Source organism: Phyllostomus discolor, chromosome 1 (genome assembly GCF_004126475.2).
Source record: "Phyllostomus discolor isolate MPI-MPIP mPhyDis1 chromosome 1, mPhyDis1.pri.v3, whole genome shotgun sequence".
In the NCBI taxonomy this organism is placed as follows: domain Eukaryota; kingdom Metazoa; phylum Chordata; class Mammalia; order Chiroptera; family Phyllostomidae; genus Phyllostomus; species Phyllostomus discolor.
Window position 1 is genome coordinate 123600878 of NC_040903.2, and position 25571 is coordinate 123626448.

General features: G+C 38.3%; 1 protein-coding gene across 1 annotated transcript in view; it reads left to right on the forward strand.

The window, feature by feature from the left end:
- The first annotated feature begins 8580 nt into the window (after positions 1-8580).
- Positions 8581-25571, forward strand: part of MIS18BP1 (MIS18 binding protein 1) — a 59072-nt gene continuing 42081 nt past the window's right edge. The window contains exons 1-4 of the mRNA XM_028505967.1: positions 8581-9107; positions 12674-13300; positions 24150-24308; positions 24585-25069. Of these exons, the coding sequence (XP_028361768.1) occupies positions 12757-13300; positions 24150-24308; positions 24585-25069 (1188 nt within the window). The 5' untranslated portion in view covers positions 8581-9107; positions 12674-12756. The remainder of the gene's footprint in view (positions 9108-12673; positions 13301-24149; positions 24309-24584; positions 25070-25571) is intronic.

Below are 25571 nucleotides of genomic sequence, written 5' to 3' on the forward strand. Positions count from 1 at the left end.
GGAAACCATCAAGTATATCAACATATGCATTCTGGGAGTACCAGAAAGAGAAGAGAGAAAGGAGCAGAAAGAATATTTTAAGAAATGGCCAAAAACTCCCCAAATTTGATAAAAGACAAAAATATACAAATAAAAGAAGTTCAAGAATTCCAAAAAGGATAAACACAAAGAAATCCACAGCAAGACACGTTATAAACAAATTATCAAAAGACAAAGACGGTCCTGGGCAGGGTGGCTCAGTTGGTTGGAGCATTGTCCAGTAGACCAGAAGCTTGTGGGTCCTATCAGGGCACCTGCCTAGGTTGTGGTTTCAGTCCCTGGTCAGGGCACATACAAGAGGCAACCTATGGTAGTTTCTCTCCCTTTCTTCCCTTCTCTAAAATCAAAAAGTACATTCTTGAATGAGTATTAAAAAAGACAAAGACAAAAAGCTGTAATAGATTATCACATACAACAGAACCTCAATATCATTAAAATCTGATTTCTCATGAGAAACCATGGAGGCAAGAAGGCAGTGAGATGACATATTTGAAATGCCAAAAGAAAAAGACTGTCTAAAAAGAATTCTGTATCTGGCAAAAATATTCTCCAAAAATGAAGGAGAAAATAATACAAGCCAGATAAACAAAAGCTGAGGGAGTTTTCATTAGTAGGCCTTTTCTATAAGGAATGCTAGAGGGAGTCCTTCAGGCAGAAATGAAGGAATGATAGGGGACTCAGGACTTGGAAAATTTTAGCTTAAGGTAAAAAGCTGCAAGTCTAGCAAGCAATGTGTGTGTTAAGCTTTTGTTTCAGAGACTATAGATAAGGCCCCTCCTAGCTCCTGGGAAAAGCAGCCAACCTCCTGGGGCACTGGCTAGAGATTACCGCCTGGGGACATCCGAACCTTTGTTCCAGGAAGAGCAGAAGACCACCCCTCCTCCTTGGAAACAGCTAACTGCCCAGGACAGGAATGTTGCAGCTTCTGAATCTCAAAGCCCTCACTGCACCTTGTTTGTCCTCCCCCACTCCCTTATAAAAGATCTGGCCAGGAAAGAGAAGGGAAGATGGTTTGTTAGGGTATGAACCCACCATCTTCTTGGATTGCCAGCCATCTGAATAAAGCGCCCATAAAAGATTCAATTGCTGTCATTGCTTATTGGATTTGGTAGTGATAGGCAGCCCGAAAGCCGGTGTCTTTTCCAGTTACGGGAACACTACATAGCAACTTGAAACAGTAAGAAGAAATCAAAAACTCAGATAAATCAAACAACACAGGTAAATAGAAAGCCAGTATTCTTGTATTTTGATTATAGCTCTTTTTGTTTCCTATATAACTTAAAAGACAAATACATAAAACAATAATTATAAATCTTTTGAGTTGGCTGTTGGAAATCGTCCTGCCTGGTTTCAGAAGCTGCAACCCCCCATGGCTAAGGCTGAGTAAAAAGACCTCAGGACCATAAGCCACTAAGGAGACTAAACTTATCCTCCTGGCAGGGGTGCAGCCTCTGCCCCCTTTATTTCACCCTGCTTGGCCTCTGGAAGATGGCTGGTTAGCCAATGACAGGTAAGATTCCTCAAGGGAGGGATGACCTAAAATGGGCACAATCATAAAAGGGCCATCAGGGAAGGATTTAGGGGACTATAGAAAAGGGGTGATGGACCTTCACCCCTCCGCTTTGTTATAGCCTGAGTCCTCATTCTGTCTGTAAAAAGTCTCCTAAACTTGGCTGCCTTACTTCCCCCACCTGATTTAATCCTAAAACAATGCCGGAGGCCTCTGTGGCCTTGAGCAGGAACGGGTGGCTCCCACCTCCTACAGCAGCGGAAGAAAGGATGCATAAAATCCTGTGAAACATGCTTTGCTAAGAATGCCCTCAATTTAAATGTTAAGGGTCCAAGCATAAAATGAGTTTGTTTCCCAAAGTTTTATGACACTTTGCTGTCACTCTATCTATCTCACCCTGACTCAGAATAAGCCCTTATAGTTCTTTGAATGTTGTCTATTTCTTGATCATTACTGCCTGCTTGACAATGATTGATGAGCTTTACATATGTAAATACTTCCTGTATTCCTGTGCAAACTAAACTCAATAGAAGTCCATTGAGAAAGGGGCTTAAGGCCCTTCTCCTCTGAGAAATTGGCTACGTTTCCTCTCTAAGCAAATCAGGTCTTGGTAGACTTGTTCTCATCCTCCATGGCCAGAAGGGCTCTGTGGGCAGACAACCCCTCACGCCCGCTGCCCACATCTGGCCAAAAAGTCCATTTAGGTTTTTTCCATAAAATAAAAGACACATTTTTCATTTCCACCAATAATTTAATTGACTTGGATGTTTTGAGCATGTCGGCTATATCCTGTGTGATATAACATTGATTGTTCTCAAATAATGTCTCAATTTGATGGCTATCAACTTGAACTGGTCTACCCAACCCTCGAGTATCATCCAGCAAAAAATCTCTAGCACGAAACTTGGCAAACCACCTTTGAGATGTACAATCACTCACAGCACCTTTTCCACACACTGCACAAATCTTTCTTTGCATTTCAGTTGCAATTTTACCTTTCTTGAAATAATAAAGCATAATATGCCAAGGATTGATCTTCAATATTAAAATGGCCACACAAAAATTCACCAATTTTGACAAGTTTTTTTTCAAATGCATGCTGAAATGACAACTGTCACAATGCAATTTAACAAAATTGTTTTGAATGAAGTTAAAGACAACTAAGTGCTACGAGAGCCTTCTTATGGAAAAAAACACAAACTTTTGGCCAACCCAATATGATAATGGACATATTATTTGATTTATAAAGATATAATTAATGACAGTAACAATATAAAGGCAGGGACAGAGCTTTAAAAGAACAAAATTTTGTATACTATTGAAGCTAAATTGGCAACAATTAAAATTAGATTATTATGCATTTAGGTAAAAACAATCCACTGACAATGGAGAAATGGACAAATACAAAGGGATAAATACATATGATGGAATATTACTGAGCCATAAAAAGAAATGAAGTACTGATACATGCTACAAGTATATGAACCTCAAAAGAATTATGCTAAGTGAAGGAAGCCACACACAGCAGACCACATATTATATGATTCCATTTACATGAAATAACTAGATTGGTAAACTCATGGAGACAGGAGGTAGATTGGTGGTTGCCTAGAAAAATAGGGAATAACTATTTAATGGGTATGAGATTTTTGAAGTGATAAAAATATTTGTAGGTGCTGGTTGCACAACATTGTAAATGTACCAAACACCACTGCACTCTGTACTTTAAAATTGTTAATTTCAATTTATATTAATTTCAATTTATGTTAATTTCATCTTAATTTTAAAAAAATAAAGCCTTAATCATGCAAAAACATGAAAATATTCACAGTGACCTACAGTTATACACAGCATTAAAAAAATGGTAAATATAAGAAGAAAATATCAGCATGGATTGTGCACATTAAAGGTAAGTACTGTTTTAAAAAATCTTATTTTAGTTATATGCAGTTTTTGTATTTATTAGTTTATTAGGTTACAGTGTGAAACATATTTCTTACTGTGTTTTACAACAAAAACATTAAAAGTCCCTTAGAAGGATCTTCTATTAAAATTGTTAAATTGTCCTTCTGTGACAGCCGTGAAAGTGTGCAATTCTAATCTCCTGTCACAAAAGAGTGCAGTTGCTCTATGAGGAGTGCAGTTAGCTGACAGCCTTCAACAGCATTGCTTTCAGGATCTGTTAAAGTCTTGACTTCGTTAAATGGTGTTGAGAAAAGTGGACAGCCACGTGCAAAAGAATGCAACTGGACCACTATCTTAGGCCATACATAAAAATGAACTCAAAATGAATTGAAGACTTGAAGATAAGGCCTGAAACCACAAAACTACTAGAAGAAAACATACAGTAAGCTCCTTGATATCAGTCTTGGCAAAAGTACTTAAGATTTGGCACTAACAGCAAAGGCAACAAAAGCAAAAATAAGCAGTGGGGCTACATCAACCTAAAGCACTTCTCTGCACATCAAAGAAAACCATCAACAAAATGTAAAGGTAACCCATGGAATGGGAGAAAAATTTGCAAATCGTACATCTGATAAAGAGTTAATGTTAAACACGTAAAGAACTCACACAATCCCAACAGCAAAAAAAATCTGATTTTAAAGTGGGCAGAGAAACTGAACAGACATATTTTCAAAGAAGACACTCAAATGGTCAACACGTACATGAAAGGGTTCTCAACATCACTAATCCTCAGGGAAATGTAAGTTAAAACCATAATGAGATGTAATCTCACAGCTACTAGGATGGCTGTCATCAAAAACACAAGAGATAGCCCTGGCTGGTGTGGCTCAGTGGATTGAGCACGGGCTGTGACCCAAAGCATCGCAGGTTCGATTCCCAGCCAGGGCACATGCCTGGGTTGCAGGCCATGGCTCCCAGCAACCGCACATTGATGTTTCTATCTCTCTCTCTTTCTCCCTCCCTTCCCTCTCTAAAAATAAATAAATAAATCTTTAAAAAAGAGAGAGATAAATGTTGGCAAGGATGTGAAGAAAGGGGAACTCTACTCCACTGGTCCTGGAATTTAGCTTGGTCTAGTCACTGTGGAAAAGAGTATGGAGATTTCTCAAGAAATTAACAATAGAACTACCATATGATCCAGTAAGTCTACTGCTAAGTATAAATCTGAAGGAAATGAAATCCCTTTCTCAAGGAGATAACAGCACCCGCATCTTCATTGTAGCATCATTTATAATCACCAAGACATGGGAACAACTTAAGTGTCCACTGATGGATGAAAAAAATGTGGTGTATATTTACAATGGAATATTATTGAACCATAATAGAGAAGGAAACCCTTCCATTTGTGACAATGTGGATGGTCCTTGAGGCACTATAAGTGAAATATAACAAAGAACAGGTTGGTCCTTTGATGAAGGGGGGGCACCGGGAAGAGGAGAAATGGGTGAAGGTGATCAAAAGGTACAAACTTCCAGTTATAAAAAAATAAGTCCTGGGGATATAATGCACAACATGGTGACCATATAATTATTATATTTAATAATTACAGTTAATGACACTGTATTTTATATTTAAAAGTTGTTAAGAGAGTAGATCTTATAAGTTCCCAGCACAATAAAAACAATTTTAAGCCCTGGCTGGTGTAGCTCAGTGGATTGAGCGTGGGCTGGGAACCAAAGTGTCCCAGGTTCGATTCCCAGCCAGGGTACATTCCTGGGTTGCAGGCCATAACCCCCAGTAACTGCACATTGATGTTTCTCTCTCTCTCTCTCTCTCTCTCTCTCTATCTCCCTTCCTTCCCTCTCTAAAAAATAAATAAAAAATCTTAAAAAAAAAAACAATTTTAACTGTGTGGTGTTGGATGTTAACTAGACATATTGTAGTGATCATTTCACAATATATAAATATATCAGATCATTATTTACACCTGAAACTAATATGATGTTATATGTCAATTATATCTCAATTTAAAAATCTTTTAATTAAAAAAATTTTAAGGCTTTGAGTCAAGTCATGTTCTTTCCAGGCAGGCCCCACATGATGAATTCCAGGAAGTGCCCATTTCTGCCCAGTAAAGAACTCCCCTATTAAGCTACCTCAAATTGCCCTTTTGGGTTAGCCAATACTTTGTCAATTCTACATCACAATTTTAGCTTCCCTCTCCCCAGTTCTATTTCTTTCGCCCCTTTTCCTTAAAAAAATGTCAGAGCTGCATCAAGGTCTGAAGATTTACCAGACCCAATACTTCCTCATCCTCCTTAAATTTTCACAGGCCTCATCTCCCGGTAAACATCTTACACTCCTAAATCCATCTTACCCTAACCTTCTTGCAGGATCTGAACTGATACATCTTCATAGCACTTACTATAATTCACAATGTTGTTTATATGTTTGTGTGTTTGTATATTATCTCTATCACATTGCAACCTCCTTCGGTGGCAGTCTTTTCCACTGAAGGGCTCTGCTCTCATAAAGCCTGGGTAACCTCCCTGTCGACTACATCCTCATCCTTCCTCTAGGCCCAGACAAGGCAGTAGTGGTTGTACAGCTTTATGTTACATAAGGGATCACAACAGAGAGGACTAAAGCCCCATTTTAGAGCTACATCTTCCAAGGGTAGGACTTCTCAATTTTGGCAGTATTGACATTTTACATTGGCTAATTCTTTGCAGTGCAGAGGTTGTGCTTGCACATTATGGGATGTTTAGTAGCATTCCTAAACATCTAGTCCTCTACTAACTAGATGTCAATGGCACATCTCAGTTGTGACATTTATGTTTACATATCCCCAGGGGTGGAAGGGTGGGGGTTAGCGGAGAAGTCCCCTTCTGGTTGAGAAACACTAGCCTTGAAAAAAGAACATCTTTTTTCTAATTCTCCCCAAAATGCCATATGGTGAATTAGAACCTCTGCTAGAATTTACCATGGTCCTGGCTAAGCAGATGCAGGCTAAGCAGACCCAGATGATTTAGCAGCAATTCCCACACAGTGTGAGGTTTTCAGTCCCTTGGTTGTATGTCTGTCCCTTGGACCCTGGGTGAAATTGCACGTGCTCCTATGAGTTACAGACTTAGGACTGAACAGAAAATCTCAGGTGGCTGGCTGTGCCTAATAGAAGCTTTCTGCTCCTGGCAGACAGAAAAATTTAAAGGAGGGCCCATCCAAGGAGTCACCATTGGTGTTCCAATGGACAGATGAACATTCCTTTGGCCTCTATGTCTTCTCATCACAAACTGTTTTATCCAGTTTTGCTTGGAAAATCATTAATCATCTTTATGTAAATTTCTGTTTCTGTTCACTCTGAAACATGCTACATACTGGTTACTTCTTACATAAGAAGTGCCTAATTTTTTAAAAAGTCTATAATTCTGAGTGACTGACCTTAATATTTCAAGGTACCTATTTTGGCTTAATATGTGAGCCATAGCTATCTCCATCATCCAGCATAGAACCTCTAATATCTCTATTTCAGATGCTTTGCAGTGTGAATGCCAGCTCTTCAAAGTTTTTTAGGTGTTTTTTTTAGACTTTATTTATTTATTTTTAGAGAAGGGAGGGAGAAAGAGAGAGAGAGAGAAACATCAAATGTGCAGTTGCTGGGGGCCATGGCCTGCAACCCAGGCATGTGCCCTGACTGGGAATTGAACCTGCGACACACTTTGGGTCGCAGCCCGTGCTCAATCCGCTGAGCAAAGTTTTTCTATTCCACACAGTGTATTTCATACGTGCCACTTAACATACATTTTAAGTTTGGCTTTTCCCACAAATTTGGTGTAAATCCATGTCCTGCCATTTCCTCATTATGCTGCACAGGCAGAAACTTCATTTTCTCTCTGGATTTGCTTCCCCTCCAACCCCACCCCAACTGGTTTTATTTCCTCACTTGCATTCATTTGCATGCTTTAAATGTATATTTTGGATTCTGAATATTTGGTGTGCACGACTTAGTGGATATGTAACCAGAAAAGACACTGGTGTTCAGGCTACCTGTCACTACCAAATCCAGTAATAACAGTAATTAAATCTTTATGGACACTTTATTCAGATAGCTGGTGATCTAAGATGGTGGGTTCATACCCTAACAAACCATCTTGTCTTTTCTTTCCAGGCCACATCTCTTATAAGGTTGGGGTGGGTACATAAACAAGTTGCAGTGAGAGCGTTCAAATTCAGGGAGGATTAGATGATTGAAGCCGCAGCATTCCTGTTCTGGGCAGTTGGCTGTTCCCAGGAATGGCGGTCATCTTTATCTTCCTCCAGCACAAAAGGTCTGGATGTCCCCAGGCAGTAATCTTTTAGCAGTGCCCCAGGAGACTGGCTGTTTTCCCAGGAGCCAGGATAGGCCTTATCTGTAGTTTCTGAAACAAAAGCTTTAACATACACATTACTTGCTAGATTCATAACTTTTTACCTTAAGCTAAAATTTTCTAAGTCCTGAGTCCCCTAACAGATACAGGATTTAGAAAGGGGGATTGCAAGACACTTGAATAAAATCCATTACAACCTTTTCAGTCCAGTCTTAATGGAGAAATGCGACATATGCCTCTAGAATGTTGAAGAATTTTCACGAATGAAACATAGAATAAACTTCTGCCCCAAATGCGGTTGGGGGGGGGGGCGCGGGGATGGAGGGAGCAGGGCAGAATTCGTGGAAAAGACGCAGGGCTGGAACTGGAAAGGGTTTAGGGCTGAAAACCCTTATTATTCGTGTGGCTCTTCCCTGTCAGAGAGCAAGACTGAAAGAAGGCGCTCTGTACAATGCCTCCAGCCAGGGACTACATGTTGCTGGGGCGCTGGAACAAAAATACACCAGTCTTCCCCGTGGTTAAATCAGTGGACAGCATCAGAGTATAGGGCTCATTCGAGGCGCCACCGTCACAAACGACACTGCAACACAAAGTCATACTTTCTGAGATAATAGCTCAAACTAAATAACGCAACGCTGAGTATAAATTTGCATTCAGCCCATTATCTCCTCAAAAACAAGACGTTCTTTCTGGGTCTTAAATACCAGAAAAACTACAAACTCCGCGGAACCTACTCAGCAGGGCGGGCGTTTATGCAAGCACAGCGAGCGAGCACACGCACCAAGAACGTGTGCCGCGGCGAAGGACCAAACTTGAATATCCACAGCGCGCAGACGACGAATGACGTAGGCCTATTTGGCGTAGGCCTCCTAGCCGCAGAGCTTAATGGGTGGAGCGGCGGAGCGCAACATGGCGCGCGCCGCTTGAATACGAAGGGAACTCTGAGGAAGACCGGAGAGGCGCGACCGGTACCCACGGTAACTTGGGTTACCGACCTTTTGTGGAAACTGTATTGCCAACGGAGCGCAGGGGCCGCCCCCAGTTTTCGTGAGTCCGCTCGAGACGCACAGTGACGCAATTCCAGAGCGCGCCGGTGCCGGGTTGGCTGGCGGGCGGGCTCTTCAAATTTGAATCTTACATAGTTGTGGGTGTTAAAGAGCTCCTGGCTGGCTGCTGGTTGGGGCCGGCGAGGGTCGGAGGCGCCACCCTCAGACGCCTGGGCCCGCATCCACACTAAGCTGAGTCGCGACTGCTGTCGTCTCTGTCTTCCAGGCCCTTCACTCCAGGTACGGCCTTCTGTCCTTCCGCTTCCCTTCTGCCGCAGAGTCCCTCTGGCGCTGCGCGTCCCGGCCCTTGATCATTCTAGGTCCTCGAGAGCTTTGTAATATTTCTGTCTTTGGCAGTAGTTTCACAACTACTCACTTATTCGGTGTGTGCATTTGTGGCGTGTCTACTGCATGTCAAGAAAGTAGCCCACTTTTGTTCAGATTTGTCTAGATGTGTGCTCTAGGCCTTTGTTCTAAAATCACTTCTGGCGTGGGGGGGCTGGCGGGGGACTTGACTTTAGAAAAATTACCAAGGAGGAAAATTGTGTGCATCGCTGCCCGGTTTTTCACCTTGGAACCCAAGATCCACAGGGCTGTAGAAACAATTGATCCATCCAGCTTTTGTTTTGTTCTGATTAAATTATATATTGGTTGCGAACATTTTAGATGTCAAAACTAATTAGAAGATGAAAGGCCCCTTCATCCTACTCTTCAAATATAGACACTTTACAGTTTGGTACGATTTCAGATTTTCCCCCTTCTTACTCTCGTGTGTGTGTGTGTGTGTGTGTGTTATCGTAACACGATTGTATGTTCTGTCGTGCTGCTTCTTTTTTACTTAATATATCCTAGCTATTTTTATGTCATCATATAATGTGTTTTTATTGAGTACATAGAATTCAGTTGTATGGATGTAGCAGAATTTTGTCCTGTATTAGACATTTAGATTGTTTCTCATTTCTTTCGTATTCTGGTGAACGTCCCTAATACAGTGCCTGTTTAAAACACTTGGGCTTAGAAATCAGATAGTTTTGGATCCAGCTCGTAATCATTGTCAGTGGGACTTTGCGGCAGGTTATTTAACCACCCGGTGCCATAATTTCCTCATATTCAGGGAATTTCTTGATCAGTGGCATGCACACCTGTATTTTGAAATTAAGCTTTACCAAGCTGATAAGTATAAGAAGTCTTACTATTTTAATTTGCATGTCTTCATTTATTAGTAAATGGAGTGTCATTTTACTCATTTATTGGCCTTTGTAATCTTTCTGTTAATTGCCTTCATCAGTGTCCTTTGTCCATTTTCTGTATTGATCATTTTTGAAATTGATTCATTTGTTCTCTTTGAATGTTATATAATTTAGTCCTTTGTATATCAGGTACTGCTTTTTTAGGGGGGTTCAAATTTACCATTTACCAGTTAATGAACAAGTCCTCTCTCATTTTTCCCAACTCAACCTCCCAATTTTGGTTAGTGTGCCTTGGAATTTTTTGCCCATTCCATTATCATAATTAGAAGTAGTACTGCTATCACTACAGTGAATTCCTAGAAAAAAAATTCATGTCTTTTTGGGAAGAAAAGTAATCGTTATATTCAGTATCCTGTTCATTATAACAGTTGTTTAATGTTATATTTACATTTACTATAAATGCCCCCAGCTAGCCTGTTTATGTAATGGTTTTCCCATGCCTGAGTTTTTAATTTCAATAAATAACAGTTTTTTCCTAGTATATCAATGTTTGTCAGTTTTTAGAATAAATTATAAGGATTAGATTTTTCCAGATAGCTTTAAGCATTTAATGAAAGCACAAGCATACCATTTTAGAATTCACCTGCTTTTCCCCAGTCCAGAAAGAAGATAAACATTTTTTTGTTAGTGACTTCTGTTGAGTCAAGTATACTAGGCCTTCAAGACACTGTTCCTTCCTTACTTAACTTGAGGAGTGCCAGTTACTGGATCCCCATTGTTTAATGTTTCTCTGTTTCATTGGAGTCTGAGCAGCATAATTTGTTTTCTTTGATTTGCTCTTCTTTTAAGGAGGAGGAGAACAGGGCCTTCAGGTGTTTCTTGATGGCCTCTACCCCATGGTGTTTTGTTTTTCTTCATTGTCTATTCTGCAAAGCCTCTATGGTCAGAGAAAATCCTAGGCGATTTGTTCCTCCTCTATTCTTTGTTCTAGATCAACCATAGTGAAACTACTGTCAATTATTGCCAACTCTTTTGGCTTCTATTGAGTTGCTGTTTACCACATGGTAGGAAAGAAGGGCTTTCTGAAGATGTTTAAAAAATTTGATGACCCATCCCTCCATCCTACCACATGGCTGAATTGAGAGGGAAGAAATTTGGGAAACATGGAAGAGGCGATATGAGCTGATCTTGGAGCCTTTCAATATGACCATAATTATCTGCCTTTAGATGCAGTTATGTGTGCCTACTACACATTGGGCTTATTTTTAGTTCTGCTAGTTAATTTATAGTTTATACTTCCTGTTGAGCATTTCATTAGGTTCTGAGGAATTGAGATTGTGTAAACTTGCCATACTTTTGCATTTTTTCACACAGTTTTCCATTTTATTAATTTTTGGTTTTGGGAATTGAAAATAAACAGCTAGTGAATAGTGTAACTGCTAGCACAGAATTTCCATAATACCACTAGTACATTGCCATATAATTATGTGTTAGTGCATCTTTGTTGAATTAATATTCTGTGGAAGAATTCATTGTTTTTGTATCATACAGCTAGACTCCCAAATACTTTTCTTTATCAGCTCTTGTTATTGAGAAATATTTCCTGCTCTTTTTCTCCTATAAACTATTGGATAAAATAGTTTGTATGTGAATTTTTAACTTGCATATTTATTTCTAATAGAAGTTAACTGTACATTAAGATTTTTGATGTCTTTGGTTTAGCTGCATTAGTATTTTCTGTGAAAGGCTTTTTATGTTTATATAATGTCAAAGACTTAATGGAATAGTTATAAATTCAACAATAAGAGATGCTTTAAATCTAGACTAATAAGTTCTTTGGGTTGAAATATTTTATTTATTCACCAAGTATTACAGAATGCAGTTATATAGCTTATCATCTATAATCTTAACTTCTAGGTGTCAGATATAAAATTTGTATATAAGAAACAAGCTAAAACAAGTGTAAGACCATGTATGCTCAAGTACATGATTCCCTTGAAAAATCCTAAATAGCATGAAAAGAAAATTTTAATTAGAATGATTTAAGGGCTTTTTAACTAAAATCTCAAATTGATATGTTCTATGACATAATAAAATCAAAACTGGGGATTATTTACCTAACTTGAGTTGATTTTTCAGATTTTATTAGGATATGTGATGGTATCTGCTGCCTTAAAATTTAAGTACCTAAAGGGAAAAACTATATTTGTGAAACTTAATCTTTTGTAACCTAATATACTGCCATATGCAGGTGTCCTTTAATGCTTTTTGATGCTAATACTAGCTTGGAACCTCCCGGACTTGAGGTTTAAGTAAATTTCAAAAATGACATTCAAAATTCAATTCTTAGAGCTATTAAGTAGATGTTTTGGTGAATCCTACCTTTTTGTTAAGAGATTATCTATTCAATAGATAAACTGTTTATCTATTGGAAAATAATAAAGTGAAGTTTAACAAAAATATAAAATCTTAATCTGACTTGTTAGCTCTAGGTAATCCAGTGTTATTATGAACCAATTAAACCTTTTCATTAGTATAATGTTGTTATGGAAAGCAAATAAACTTAACTTTTTTGTACCAAAGCATGATAATGGTTGATTTCAAACTGAATTACAGGTTCTTCTGGGCCCCTGCTGAAGATCTGTCCTTAAAATCGTGTCTGAATAAGTTTTCTAATAGAGGAAATCCTGTTTATCAAGATGATTACAACACCTTTGAAACGTCCAGGAATTCACTTGTCCTCAGAGACATCTTCTCAAAGGAGAAATATGCCCATTCATGCAGTCTTTTTTGATAGCATTCCTTCAGGCACACTTACTCCTGTAAAAGATTTGGTGAAATATCAGAACTCCTTTTTAAAATTGAATGACCATAAGGAGAACCAATTCTTAGAAATGCCAATTTCTAAAGATAAAATTGTATTTCAATCTACCATGCTAGCAGAGCCTTGCACCTCTAATAGTTTTCTTAACATCAGTGCTATAAAGCCCAACAAGGATGTATTGAAAAATAAAGCAAACTATGAATCGCCAGTAAAAGTATTTCAAAGAATGAAAGAAAAAGTACTGCGGAACAAGCAACAGCAAGCATCAAGAAACAGTAATGTGTTGGAACCACCGAAAAGTGAAAGTAACAAAATTTTCACACGTAATGGAGCTGAGAAAAGAGTGTTACAGCATACCTACCTCTGTGAACAAAAAGAAAACAACAAATCACTTCATTCAGAGGACAGCTCATTAAAAGGTTAGTTATGTGTCGGTTAAAAAGCTATAATGTGTTATTGTATACAGCACTATTTTAGGTACTCAGTATACAGCAGTGAACAAAATGAGTAAAAATCCCTGCCCCCATGTAGCTAACTCAGGTTCAGGTGGTGGGGGACAGAAGCAGTAAGTAATTTTATGGTACAGTAGAAGAGAAGTGCTATGGAAAGAAAAAGAAGGAGGATGAGGGTAGTTATAGCAGGTTGTAATTTTCAATGTGGCGTTCAGGGTATGCTTCAAATAGAAGTTGACTTTTGAGCTGAAAAATTGAAGAGGATGATAGATATATAGATAGGTATCTTGGGGAATGGTGAAGGATGATGTAGACAGGTAACAACTGTTACAGATGCCCTGAAATTTCTGTATAATTTCAGGAGCATGCTTCACAAATTCAAGGACTAGCTGTGAGATTAAGGTATCGTGGAGTGAGTCTGCAGAGTTGGGCAGGCGGAGATAAGTAAGTGGGTTGGGTAATGTAAGACCTTTAGGTCAATGTAAGAGTTTGTGCTTTTACTATGAGCAAAATAAGGAGCCGTCGGAAGGTTTTGAGTAGAAAAGTGACAAGACCTGACTTACATTTTTAAAATAGCACTTTTGCTGTTAATTTGAAATGATTACTGCAGTAATATAGGTGAAAGATGGTGTTGGCTTGGTCCAGGTGGTATCAGTGAAGGTAAGTAGAATTGGTGGAATTCTGGATATATTATAAAAGAAAAGCCAATCACATTAGCCCATATATGGGATATGGAATGTTAGATATAAAAGGATGACTCCAGAGGGCAGGTTTTTTTATTTGTTTGATTTTGTTGTTATTACCCAAGCAACTGGAAAGATGGGGTGATTGAACTGAAGTGGTGCAGACTAAAAGAGTGAGATCAGGATCAGTTATTTTTGTCACATGAGTTTTGATATGTCTATTAAAAATTGAAGTGTAGATGTGAATTAGGCTATTGAAAAAATATTAGTTGGAATTCAGTGAAGTACCATATTTTTCCATTTATAATGCACTCCTGTGTATAAGATGCTCCCGTGTATAACACGCACCCATATTTTTGGCCAAAATTTTCAGGGGGAAAAATCTTTCATTTTAATTTTTTAATTCAAGTTTTTTATTTATACTTAGATACTTATTTTTGTATTATAAAGGGATTTTAGCATTATTTCTTGACATGGATATTGTTATTGCTTTCTAGAGTTAAACTTAATGCATAAGCATAAATAAAAGGATTAAAAACATTTATATAGATATGGAATCTGTACTACCCATGTATAATGCGCATCCTTATTCTTCCCTCAAAAGTTTGGTGGGAAAAGTGCACATTATACTCAGCAATATATGGTGGTCCAGGAGTGAAAAATATATTTTGGAATCATTAGCACCTAAATGGTCTTCAAAGCTATGAGATAAGATGGGATCATCAAGGAGTAAATGTAGAAAGAAAACATTGAAGAATGAGTCCTGGGACACCCCAAAATTTGGAAGTTAGAATACAAGATGTAAAATGGTGAAAGCCACTTAGAAGAAGATGAGGAGTGATACTTTGGAAGCCAGAATAACAAAATGCTTTAAAGAGTCATTGGCTGTGTCTAATACTACTAATCAGTCAGGTAAGATGAAGGCTAAAATTTGACCATTGGATTTAAGAACGTGGATGTTGGCCCTGGATGTTGTGGCTCAGTGGAGGTCTGTGAAGCAGAAGGTCGCCAGTTTGATTCTCAGTCAGGGCACAGGTCTGGGTTGTTGGCCAGGTTCCTAGTAGGGGACACATGAGAGGCAACCACACATTGCTGTTTCTCTCCCTCTCTTTCTCCCTCCCTTCCCCTGTCTCTAAAAATAAATAAATAAAATCTTTAAAAAAAAGTGCATGTTATTCCTGACTTTGATGAGAGCAGTTTTGGTTGAGTAATAGAAGCAAAAACGTGATAGAGGGTTCAAGAGGGAATGTGCAGAGAGAAATTAACAGTAGTGAATATAGACAACTCTTTTGAGGAGAACTAAGAAGTATGGGAAGTATGCTTTTAATGGATTTTATTGTTTTTAATGATTGGTGAAATAACATTTTTGTGTGCCTTTGGGAATAATCCAGTAGGGAAGGAAAAACAGATTGGAAGCCTAATACCCTTGAGTAGCTGAGAAGGATTAAAATCTAAAAGTGGAGATTTGATCTTAGCTAGGAACATAAATATATCATAAATCAAACAAGAAGATAGGCAGTGTTGTATGACTTCAGATATAATCTGAAATGAGAAGTAAAGTCATCAGCTGAGAGTGAATGTAAGAAGCAGGTATTGAAATTTGAGGAGGTGGAGGTTTGAATAGTGTAGGAGAGTGGAAGAGTGAATGGTCAAGGCTTAAATTTGATCTCCTGGACGACACTAAGAACCTATTTGAGATTTGTGGGCATGAATTTAAATGAGACCAATCAGTATGGTTGTGAGTTTTCCTCTGGCGCTATTAGCTATTTAGGTGCTGGTGGGAAATAGGCAGGGAGTTGGATTCTTTCAGGATTGTAATTTTGCCAAGTAGGTTGAAATGAGAAAAAAACCACAGTAGTTGAGGTTGTATATGTGTGGCGGATACCGGCCAGCAGTATCCATCCCTGCTGCGGATGCTCATTGAAACACGAGAAAAACACACAGAGACAACTGGGTCCTGTGGGGAAATAGGGACGAAACGGCCACTCTCTCTAGTGAAGAGTGTGCTAAGCCCCTGCCTGAGAAGGCTTTTTATTAAGAATACACACACAGTTTGTGGATTCACAGTCTGGCAGAAAAGATCAAAAGGAATAGGTAACTTTCAAAGGTGCTGACAGAACTCCCGCTGGGATTCTGGGCAAAGCTTGGGGTTTTATCACTGCAGGACCTAAAAGCTAGTTTCTTTTCCTGCCTATGCCTTCATATTCTAAATTTTTTTTAAAAAAGATTTTATTTATTTATTTTTAGAGAGGGAAAGGAGGGAGAAAGAGAGAGAGAAACATCCATGTGCGGTTGCTGGGGGCCATGGCCTGCAACCCAGGCATGTGCCCTGACTGGGAATCAAACCTGCAATGCTTTGGTTCGCAGCCCACGCTCAGTCCACTGAGCTATGCCAGCCAGGGCCATATTCTAATTTAATAACATCCTCCAGCAAGCAGATCTCACAGGATGTTGCATATTCTATGTCCCAGGCCTGATTACCCTGGGGGTCCGCCGACTCTGGTCTGGGCTGCACTGCCCCTGTTATTTCCGCAGGCTTGAGTCAACAGTGGAGACAAAGGCAGCCAGGAGACTTGGATTTCTTACAACTAAGAACAAGAACTCAGGATCTGACAAAGCCGAGAGGGCAGGGGTTGATGTCCATCACCCCTTTATATCCACAGCCTCAAGTCTCTTCCCTGAGGCCTCCTGTGATCATGCCTGTCTTAGGCGATTCCCTCCATGGGAAATCTTACCCATCATTGGCTAACTGATCAAGCATAGGAGGCCAGGCACAGAACAGACAGCATTCATGCCAGGGAAATAAGTTTTGTCTCCTTAGTGGCTCCTGGTCCGGAGGTCTCTCAACTCAGCCTGAGTCACCGGGGGTTACAGCTTCCTGAGACCAGGCAGGGCAGACTCCATCATCTACTTAGGTGCTGGTGGGAAATAGGCAGGGAGTTGGATTCTTTCAGGATTGTAATTTTGCCAAGTAGGATGAAATGAGAAAAAAAACACAGTAGTTGAGGTTGTGTGTGAAGGTGGTAACCACAGTTGGCCATGAAATTTAAGTTGTTTACACAAGGAAAAGAGGACCTAAAGGAGATAAAAAAGTGAGAAGAAGTGTAGGTCTTATGGGGATACTAAGTATATTTAAGAGAATGATCTGGAAAGATAGAAAGTGGTCAGAAATGGGACCTGAGAGATGTTAGTTGCAGTAATTAATAAAGATATTTTACATGTGTTACTTCTTAATTCTTTCAGCAAATGCTGTGGTAGATGCTCGTTGAATAGTCTAGGAAATGTGATTACAAAGAGGTTTTATCTGCCCTGTGTCTCACAGATTAAGTGATGGGCTGTGAATTAAATACAGGTATCAGAAAGCCCATGACTTTAATTACTACACCATAGACTAGGGGTGCACTATTGCATTTCAAAGACAGTGATATATTTTGAAATAAAAAAAAAGTGTTTTCTGGGGGAGTTTAGGCTGGAGTTGGGGAAGCACATAAAATGGTCTCTTTCTCTTATAGCCTTGGACAAATGGGAGAAACAAATGAAATAATGAACATTAAAGCTCTTTTTATATGTAGGGCAGCATTAGAGGAAGAAATAACAGACTGCTTAGAGAATCTAATGACTCTTTCTCCAGAAAAGACACATATCTACAAATACAAATTTTGTCTGTACTTTCAGAGATCTGTTAGAGAGCCTCTACATGAATGTTGGACTCTCAAATAAATGACCTGAGTTATACAGCACATTATATTTGATTAAATTACCTGCTTTACTGCCTTGCCCTGCCATTTCTATGGATCGAGTTAAAGAAATAGAAATTTATCCTTTTATGACACATGTCATTATACTGAGAACTTTACATTAAGATTTCTAAGACCAAAGAAGCATAGTTATTAAAGTATAATCTTTCCCAATTTTGTTAAGTATAATAGTTAAATTTTAAAGTTAAATTTATTAGGATAACATTGGTTAATAGGGTCATGTAGGTTTCAAGTATACATTTCCATGATACCTGGTCTGTATATTGCATTGTGTATGTACCACCCATAGTCAAATTATCTTCGTCACCCTATATTTGGCCCCATTTACCCTCTACCACCCTCCCATCCCCTTCCCTCTGGTAACCACCATCCTGTTGTCTCTCTGTGTTTCTGGGTTTCAGTTTTATATGCCACATATGAGGGAAATCATATGCTTCTTAGCTTTTTCTGACTGATTTATTTCACTTAACATAATATTCCCTAAAGCCTGTCCTTGTTTTTGCAAATGGCAGCATTTTGTCTTTTCTTATGGCTGAGTAGTATTTTATAGTATATATGTACCATATCTTCTTTACCCACTCCCCTGTCGAAGGACCCCTTCATTGTCTCCATGTCTTGGCCACTGTGAATACAACAAACATAATGGTGCATATATCTTTGCAGATACATGATTTTGAGTTTTTCAGGTAGATACCCAGAAAAGGGATTGCTAAATCATGTGGTAACTGTATTTTTAGTTTTTGAAGAATCGCCATTCCATAATGGCTGTACCAGTTGACATTCTCACCAGCAGTGAATGAGGGTTCCTTTTCTCCACAACCTCATCAACATTTGTTATTACCTTGTCTTATTGATAATAGCCATTCTAACAGGTGTGAGGTTGTCTGTCATTGTACTTTTGATTTGCATTTCCCTAATAGCTAGTGAAATTCAACATTTTCTCATCTGATGGCCGTTTGTATGTCTTCTTGGGAGAGGTGGCTGTTCAGGTCCTCTGCCCATATTTTAATTAGATTGTTTGTTTGTTTGGTGTTGAGTAGTATGAGTTCTTTATATATTTTGGATATTAGCCCATTATTGGAGCTGTTGTTTACAAATAACATCTCCCATTCGGTTGGTTGTCAATTTCTTTTGCTGTGCAGAAACTTTTTAGTTTCATATAATCTCATTCATTTATTTTTGCCTTTACTTCCCTTGCCTCTGGGGTCAAATTCATACCACATTCTAGACTGCCGAGGTCCATAAGTTTAGTACCTATGTTTTCTTCTATATATTTCATTGTCTCAGGTCTTATATTTAGGTCGTTGATCCACTTTAAATTAATTTTGGTACATGGTACTAACTGTAGTCTAGTTTCCTTATTTTGCATGCAGCTTTCCAATTTTCCCAGCACCATTTATTGAACAGGCTTTCTTTTTTACACTGTGTGTTTTGGGCTCCTTTGTCAAAAATTGTTTGTACATATACCTGTAGTTTTATTTCTGGGCTTTCAATTCTGTTCCAGTGGTTAATGTGTTTATTCTGCCAATACCATACTGTTTTGATTATCATAGCTTTGTAGTATAATTTGAAATCAGGTAGTGTGACACCTCTGGCTTCATTCTTTTTTTATCAGGATTTCTTTGGCTACTTGGGGTCTCTTGTGATGCCATGCAAATCTGGTGATTTTTTTTTGTTGTTCTAGTTCTTTAAAAAAGAACATTGGAATTTTGATGGGGATTACATTAAATCTACATGTTGCTTTAAGTAATATGCCCATTTTAACTATGTTGATTCTTCTAATCCATGTACATGGGATATCTTTCTATTTCATTGTGTCTGTTTCAATCTCTTTTAATAATGCTTTGTAGTTTCCTGTATATAGGCCCTTCACATCCTTTGTCAAGTTTACTCCTAGGTATTTTACTTTAATTAATTTTATTTTTAAGTATATTTTATTGATTATGTTGTTAAATTTACCCTAATTTTCTCTCCCTTTGTCCTACTCCACGAAGTACCCTGCTTCCCTCTAGCTATGCCTCCCCTTATTTCATGTCTGTGAGTCATGCATATAAGTTCCTTGGCCTCTCCATTCCCTATAGTGTTCTTAACATCCCGTTGTGTGTTTTGTACCTACTAATCATGCTTTTTAATCCCTGTACCTTTTCCCCCATGCTCCCCCTTCTTCCTCCCAACTGATAACCCTTGTGATCTCCATGTCTATGATTCTGTTCCTGTTCTAGTCAATTGCTTAGTTTGTTTTTGTTTTTTTACATTCAGTTGTTGATAGTTGTGAATTTATTGTCATTTTAATATTCATAGTTTTGATCTTCTTTTTCTTAAATAAGTCCCTTTAATATTTCATGTACTAATGGCTTGGTGATGATGAACTCTTTTTAACTTTACCTGGTCTGGGAGGCATGTTATCTGCCCTTCCATTCCAAATGATAGCTTTGCTGGGTAGACTAATCTAGGTTGTAGGTCCTTGTTTTTCGTGACTTTGAATACTTCTTTCCAGCCCCTTCTTGCAAAGTTTCTTTTGAGAAATCAGCTGACAATCTTATGGGCATTCCTTTGTAGGTAACGCTTTACTTTTCTCTTGCTGCTTTAAGATTCTCTCTTTATTTTTAACCTTTGGCATTTTAATTATGATGTGTCTTGGTGTGTTCCTCTTTGGGCCTAACTTGTTTGGAACTCTGTGTGCTTTCTGGACTTGCATTTTTATTTCCTTGCCAAATTAGGAAAGTTTTCTTCTATTTTTTCAAATAAACTTTCAATTTCTTGTTCTTCCTCTTTTTCTTCTGACATTCCTATTATTCAGATAGGAATAATCTCTTTTGGAGATTTCCCAGAGTCTTATACTCTCCTTGTTTTTTTGTTTTGAATTCTTGTTTTTTCATTCTGTTCTGGTTGAATTTTTATTTCTTCCATATGTTCCAAATTGTTGATTTAAATCCTGGCTTTCTTCCCTTCACTGTTGGTTCCCTGTGGGTTTTTCTTTATTTCATTTGTTATAGCCTTTATTTATTTCCTTATGTTTTTGCTGTACTCAGTAATTTCTGTCAACATCGTTATCATCCATGTTTTGAACTCTGCATCTGATAGGTTGACTATCTCCATTTTGCTTGGTTCTTTTTGTGGGGTTTTGTTCTGTTCTTTCACTTGGGCCATATTTCTTTGTCTCCCCATGTTGGCAGCCTCCCTGTATTTGTGTCTGTGTATTAGGTAGAGCTGCTGACTCCCTGTCTTAATGCACCAATTAAGTTGTAAGGGGTAGGGCCTTAGGTATTCACCAGAGTGGGGCAGCCCGCTTCACTGCTTTGAGGTGCTGTATGTGGACAAGGGGTTAGAGGGGGGACAATGCCACTGCCTGGCCTCTGGAGACTTACCCAGCATTCACCCTGTTTCCATTTGCTTCAGCCATTTCCCATATGCTTCTGGTGCCCTTCTATCTGATTCCTTGGTGATGATTCCCAGAGTGGGTGGGTTTGCTTATGTTCTAGAACAATGCAGGCCCTTTAAATAGGCTGTCCTGAGAAATCAGCAGTTTCTTCCACTGCCCTAACCCACTGCTTTTTATAGCCAGAAGTTGTGAGGCTTTTTATCTTCCCAATGCTGGCACCCTGGGCTGCACAGTTTGGCCTGGGACTGGAATTGCTCTCTCCCAATGTATTCCTCCCAATTTTTATCCACTACATATGAATGTGGGACTACCTGTTCCACTGGCTCGCCACACTGCACCATATCCTCTCCATCCCAGCTCCCCATCTCTGCCCCTCCTACTGGTCTGGATGAATTCAACTTCTTTAAATCCTTGGTTATCACTTCCATACAGTTCAATTTTCTGGCAGTTCTGGGTGTTCTTTATTTAGGGGTTAGTTGTGATTCCCTTTCTTCCCTTCACTGTTGGTTCCCTGTGGATTTTTCTTTATTTCCCTTGTTGTAGCCTTTATTTCTTTCCTTATGTTTTTGCCATACTCAATAATTTCTCAATGTTCTGTATGTTCTAGAACCATGCAGGCCTCTTTGTGGTTGTGCAAGGAGGCGAAGTGTGTCTACCTACTCCTCCATCTTGACTGGAAGTCTGTTTTATTTTTATATTTTATTTTGGTTGCAATTGCAAAAGGAATTGTTTATTTTTTTCTGAAATTTTATTGATAGTATATAGGAAAACAATGGATTTTTATACATTGACTTTGTATACTGCAACTTTACTGTATGTTTATTGTTTCTGATAGTTTTTTGGTGGAGTCTTTAGGATTTTCTACATACAGAATCATGTCATCTGCAGAAAGTGATACTTTTACTTTTTCCTTCCCAATTTGTATTCCTTTCTCTTGCCTGATTGCTCTGGCTAGGGTTTCCAAAACTATATTGAATGTGGGTAGTAAGGGTGGGTATCCTTGTCTTTTCCTGATTTTAGTGGAAAAGCTTTCACTTTTTCACCATTAATTATGATATTAACTGAGGGTTTGTCATATATAGCCTTTATTATGTTGTGGTACTTTCCTTTTATATCCATTTTGTTGAGTATTTTTTTAATGTATTGTATTTGATTTGCTCATATTTTGTTTAGGATTTTTGCATCCATATTCATTAGTGATATTGGTCTGTAGTTTTCTTTTTCAGTGTTACTCTTGCCAAGTTCTGGTATCAGGGCTATGTTGGCCTCATTAAAAGTGTAAGGAAGTATTGCCTCTTCAGTTTATTTGGAAGAGTTTGAGGATAGGTATCAAATATTCTTTGAATATTTGGTAGGATTCAGCGGTGAAGCCATCTGGTCCTGGACTTTTATTTTGTGGGAAGTTTTTGATGGTTGTGTCAATTTCCCCACTGCTGATTAGTCTATTTAGATTTCCCATTTTTTCATTATTTAGTCTGGGAAGGTGACATATTTCTAGGAATGTATCCATTTCTTCTGGGTTACTGAACTTTGTGGCACATAATCATTCATAGTACTCCAGTATGATCCTTTGTATATCTGTGGTATCTGTGGCAACTTTTCTTTCACTTCTGATTTTATTTATATGAATCTTTTCTCTTTTATCCCTAGTGAGTCTAGCTCTAGTGAGTTGTCAATTTTATTAATCTTTTCAAAGAACAGGCTCTTTGTTTTCTTAATTTTTCGTATAGTCTTTTTGTTCTATATTTTATTCATCTCTGCTCTGACTTCTATTATTTCCTTTCTTCTGCTGGCTCCAGGTTACCGTGTTAAGTTGTACTGTTAGGTTAGCTTGGGGTTTCTCCTATTTCTTGAGATAGGCCTGCAATAATATAAACTTCCCTCTCTCTGGTTGGTGTGGCTCAGTGAATTGAGTGCCCGTCTGCGAATCATAAGGCTGCTGCTTCAGTTCCCAGTCAGGACACACACCTGGGTTGGTCGGGGCACATTCCTGGGTTGTAGGCCAGGTCCCCAGTTGGGGGTGTGCAAGAAGCAACCAATTGATACATCTCTTGCACAGTGATGGTTCTCTTCCTCTTTCACCCTCCCTTCCCCCCTCTCTAAAAATAAGTAAATACAGATCTTTAAACTTCCCTCTTATTACTGCTTTTGCTGCTATGTCATTCTGTCATTCTCCTTTTGCTCTATTTGCTCCACTTGCCCACCTTTAGATGGTTCAATGGATGGATCTCTCAGGCATGTTTGTGTGTTGAGCAGGGAATCTTGTCTTGAGATATGGCTGTTCAGATTGTTGAAACTTCAAAGAGGGGAGATTAAGAGGATCTCTCATGCCACCATTCCTCTGACCAACACTTGAAATTAAACATACAAATAATTAGTTTTCCTTCTCTGGTATAAATTTTAAGTCTATTACCTTTCTTTTTGTGTGTGAAATAAACATTTCTATATTGATCTAGGAGGTATAGTAGAATAAAATATAAGCAATTCTTGTAGTTTATGTTGTCCAGTTGATAAGCGTATCAGCATTGTGCTTTGAAGACCTGCTAAAGAGATGTTAAAGGATTATAAGTTATGATTAAGTTTGCTATTGAGTCTCAACATTTTGATTTTTAAAGTATAAGTTATATCTCTTCCACTGTTCTTTCACATTTTAGGCATTTATAGCAGCCTGAAGCAGAATCAGGATTTTCAAAACTGGCTGGAATTTCATATGTAATTTTAGCATATGTGTACGTGATTTGTGTCAGCACCAGAATTTTATTCCAGTTCTCTAGGCTTATAAGTCCAGTGGTATACTTTTGTCTAGAGCTTGCAAGTTGTGACATGGAGAAGTTTTTAAAAATTCTTTCTTAGCACAGGAATCAAGTGAAAGCATGAGAAGATTATAAAGGGTAAAACTTATGTAAAAGTATATATACTATACCGGTCTGGCTGTTACTGAACCTAAGTCTTTATTTCAAGATTTTTAAAAGGCATTTTTTTTTCCTTCTCAGTGACTAATATCAATACAACTCAACTTCTTTCTTCAAAAAAAATCTCAGACTCAGCCCAAAAAGTTCCTCTAGAACCATCAAGTAATATTTTACTCCCAGTAAAGCCGATGATTCAATGTCAACAGGCAAAGAAAACACCTCTGCACAACTTAACTTACGGTAAAGTGCTTTTGGTTTTGTTCCTTAGTCTGTTATTTGAATGTATTGTTAAACGTTCTAGATAATTATTTCCCCTGTGTATGCAACAAGCTTTGACTGTGGATGAAAGATTAAATCATAAAAGCCAGAGGTACTTGGAGAAGGACTGGGCAGGAGGGAGGAGTTTCCTAACCCAATGACTTCTTTTGAATATAAACAGTTATAAATTGTCCCATTTCTCTTTTAAATTTCATATGAATTTTCTACAAACTTGGTTTGACTTTGTGTTTTTTGCAGAGCTTCCAATTCTGAACCAAGAATGTGAAAATATTTCAGCTGCGGAAGTCTCAAATAGAGTGTTGACTCGATCTCAGCTGGGGAAACAAATTCTTCTTTCAAAGGAGAATACAGTTGCAACCACCAAGTTCAAAAAGAACATGTTTGTTTTAGAAGGCATTGATTCTGCCTATGAAAAATCCCAAAATACTACTGTTGAGACTCTCAATACTAACTGTGATTCTATCAAAAATGGCTGTCAATTAATGGTTTCTGATAGTAAAGTAACAACAAAAGGAACTTCACGACCAGAAATTAAGGAAGGAAATGAGAAGACAGTGCCCGGTGAAAGTGCTCTTCCAGGTTCTGTAAATGACACATGTAAAATTGTGCTTGCAACTCCAAGAGTCGATGTAACAATACTTCGGAGATCAAAAAGATATGCTTCAAGGCTTCCTCTGCCAAGTATATGTCAAACTATCACAGATGGAGTTAAAAATAATAAGGTAGGAAACCCTTAAGGCAGATGTGTGTTTGTTTTTTATTTTTTTATCCCCATTCTTTAGGAGCTTGAGCTCTTATGCTCTCTCATTATTAACAGTAGCTTCATGTTTGTTTTTTTATTATTTAACATAGAGGCAGTGTGGCCTAATGTAAAGAGTAGTGGTTCGAAAGTAAGTAGACACAGGTGTTAAATCTTATGCTGTATTATTAGTTGTATAGCCTTCAACAATTTACTTACTCCTTTTGGGGATGAACACTAATTCTATTTCTGTTTGTAATTATTTTACCTGATTTCTGCAGTACTATTAACAGAACAATGGAGAAAGGAATTACATATAGCATCTAAGGATTTGGATTTTTTTTTCTGTTGTAATATAGTGACCAATAAAAGACTTCAGACCATCAAACTGTTAATATTAGGACATTCTCTGAAGAAACTGGAATGGAACAAGTTCAAGGAGAAAGATACTGTGTAAAATTGTTAAAAGTTTGCCCCTTAATTTT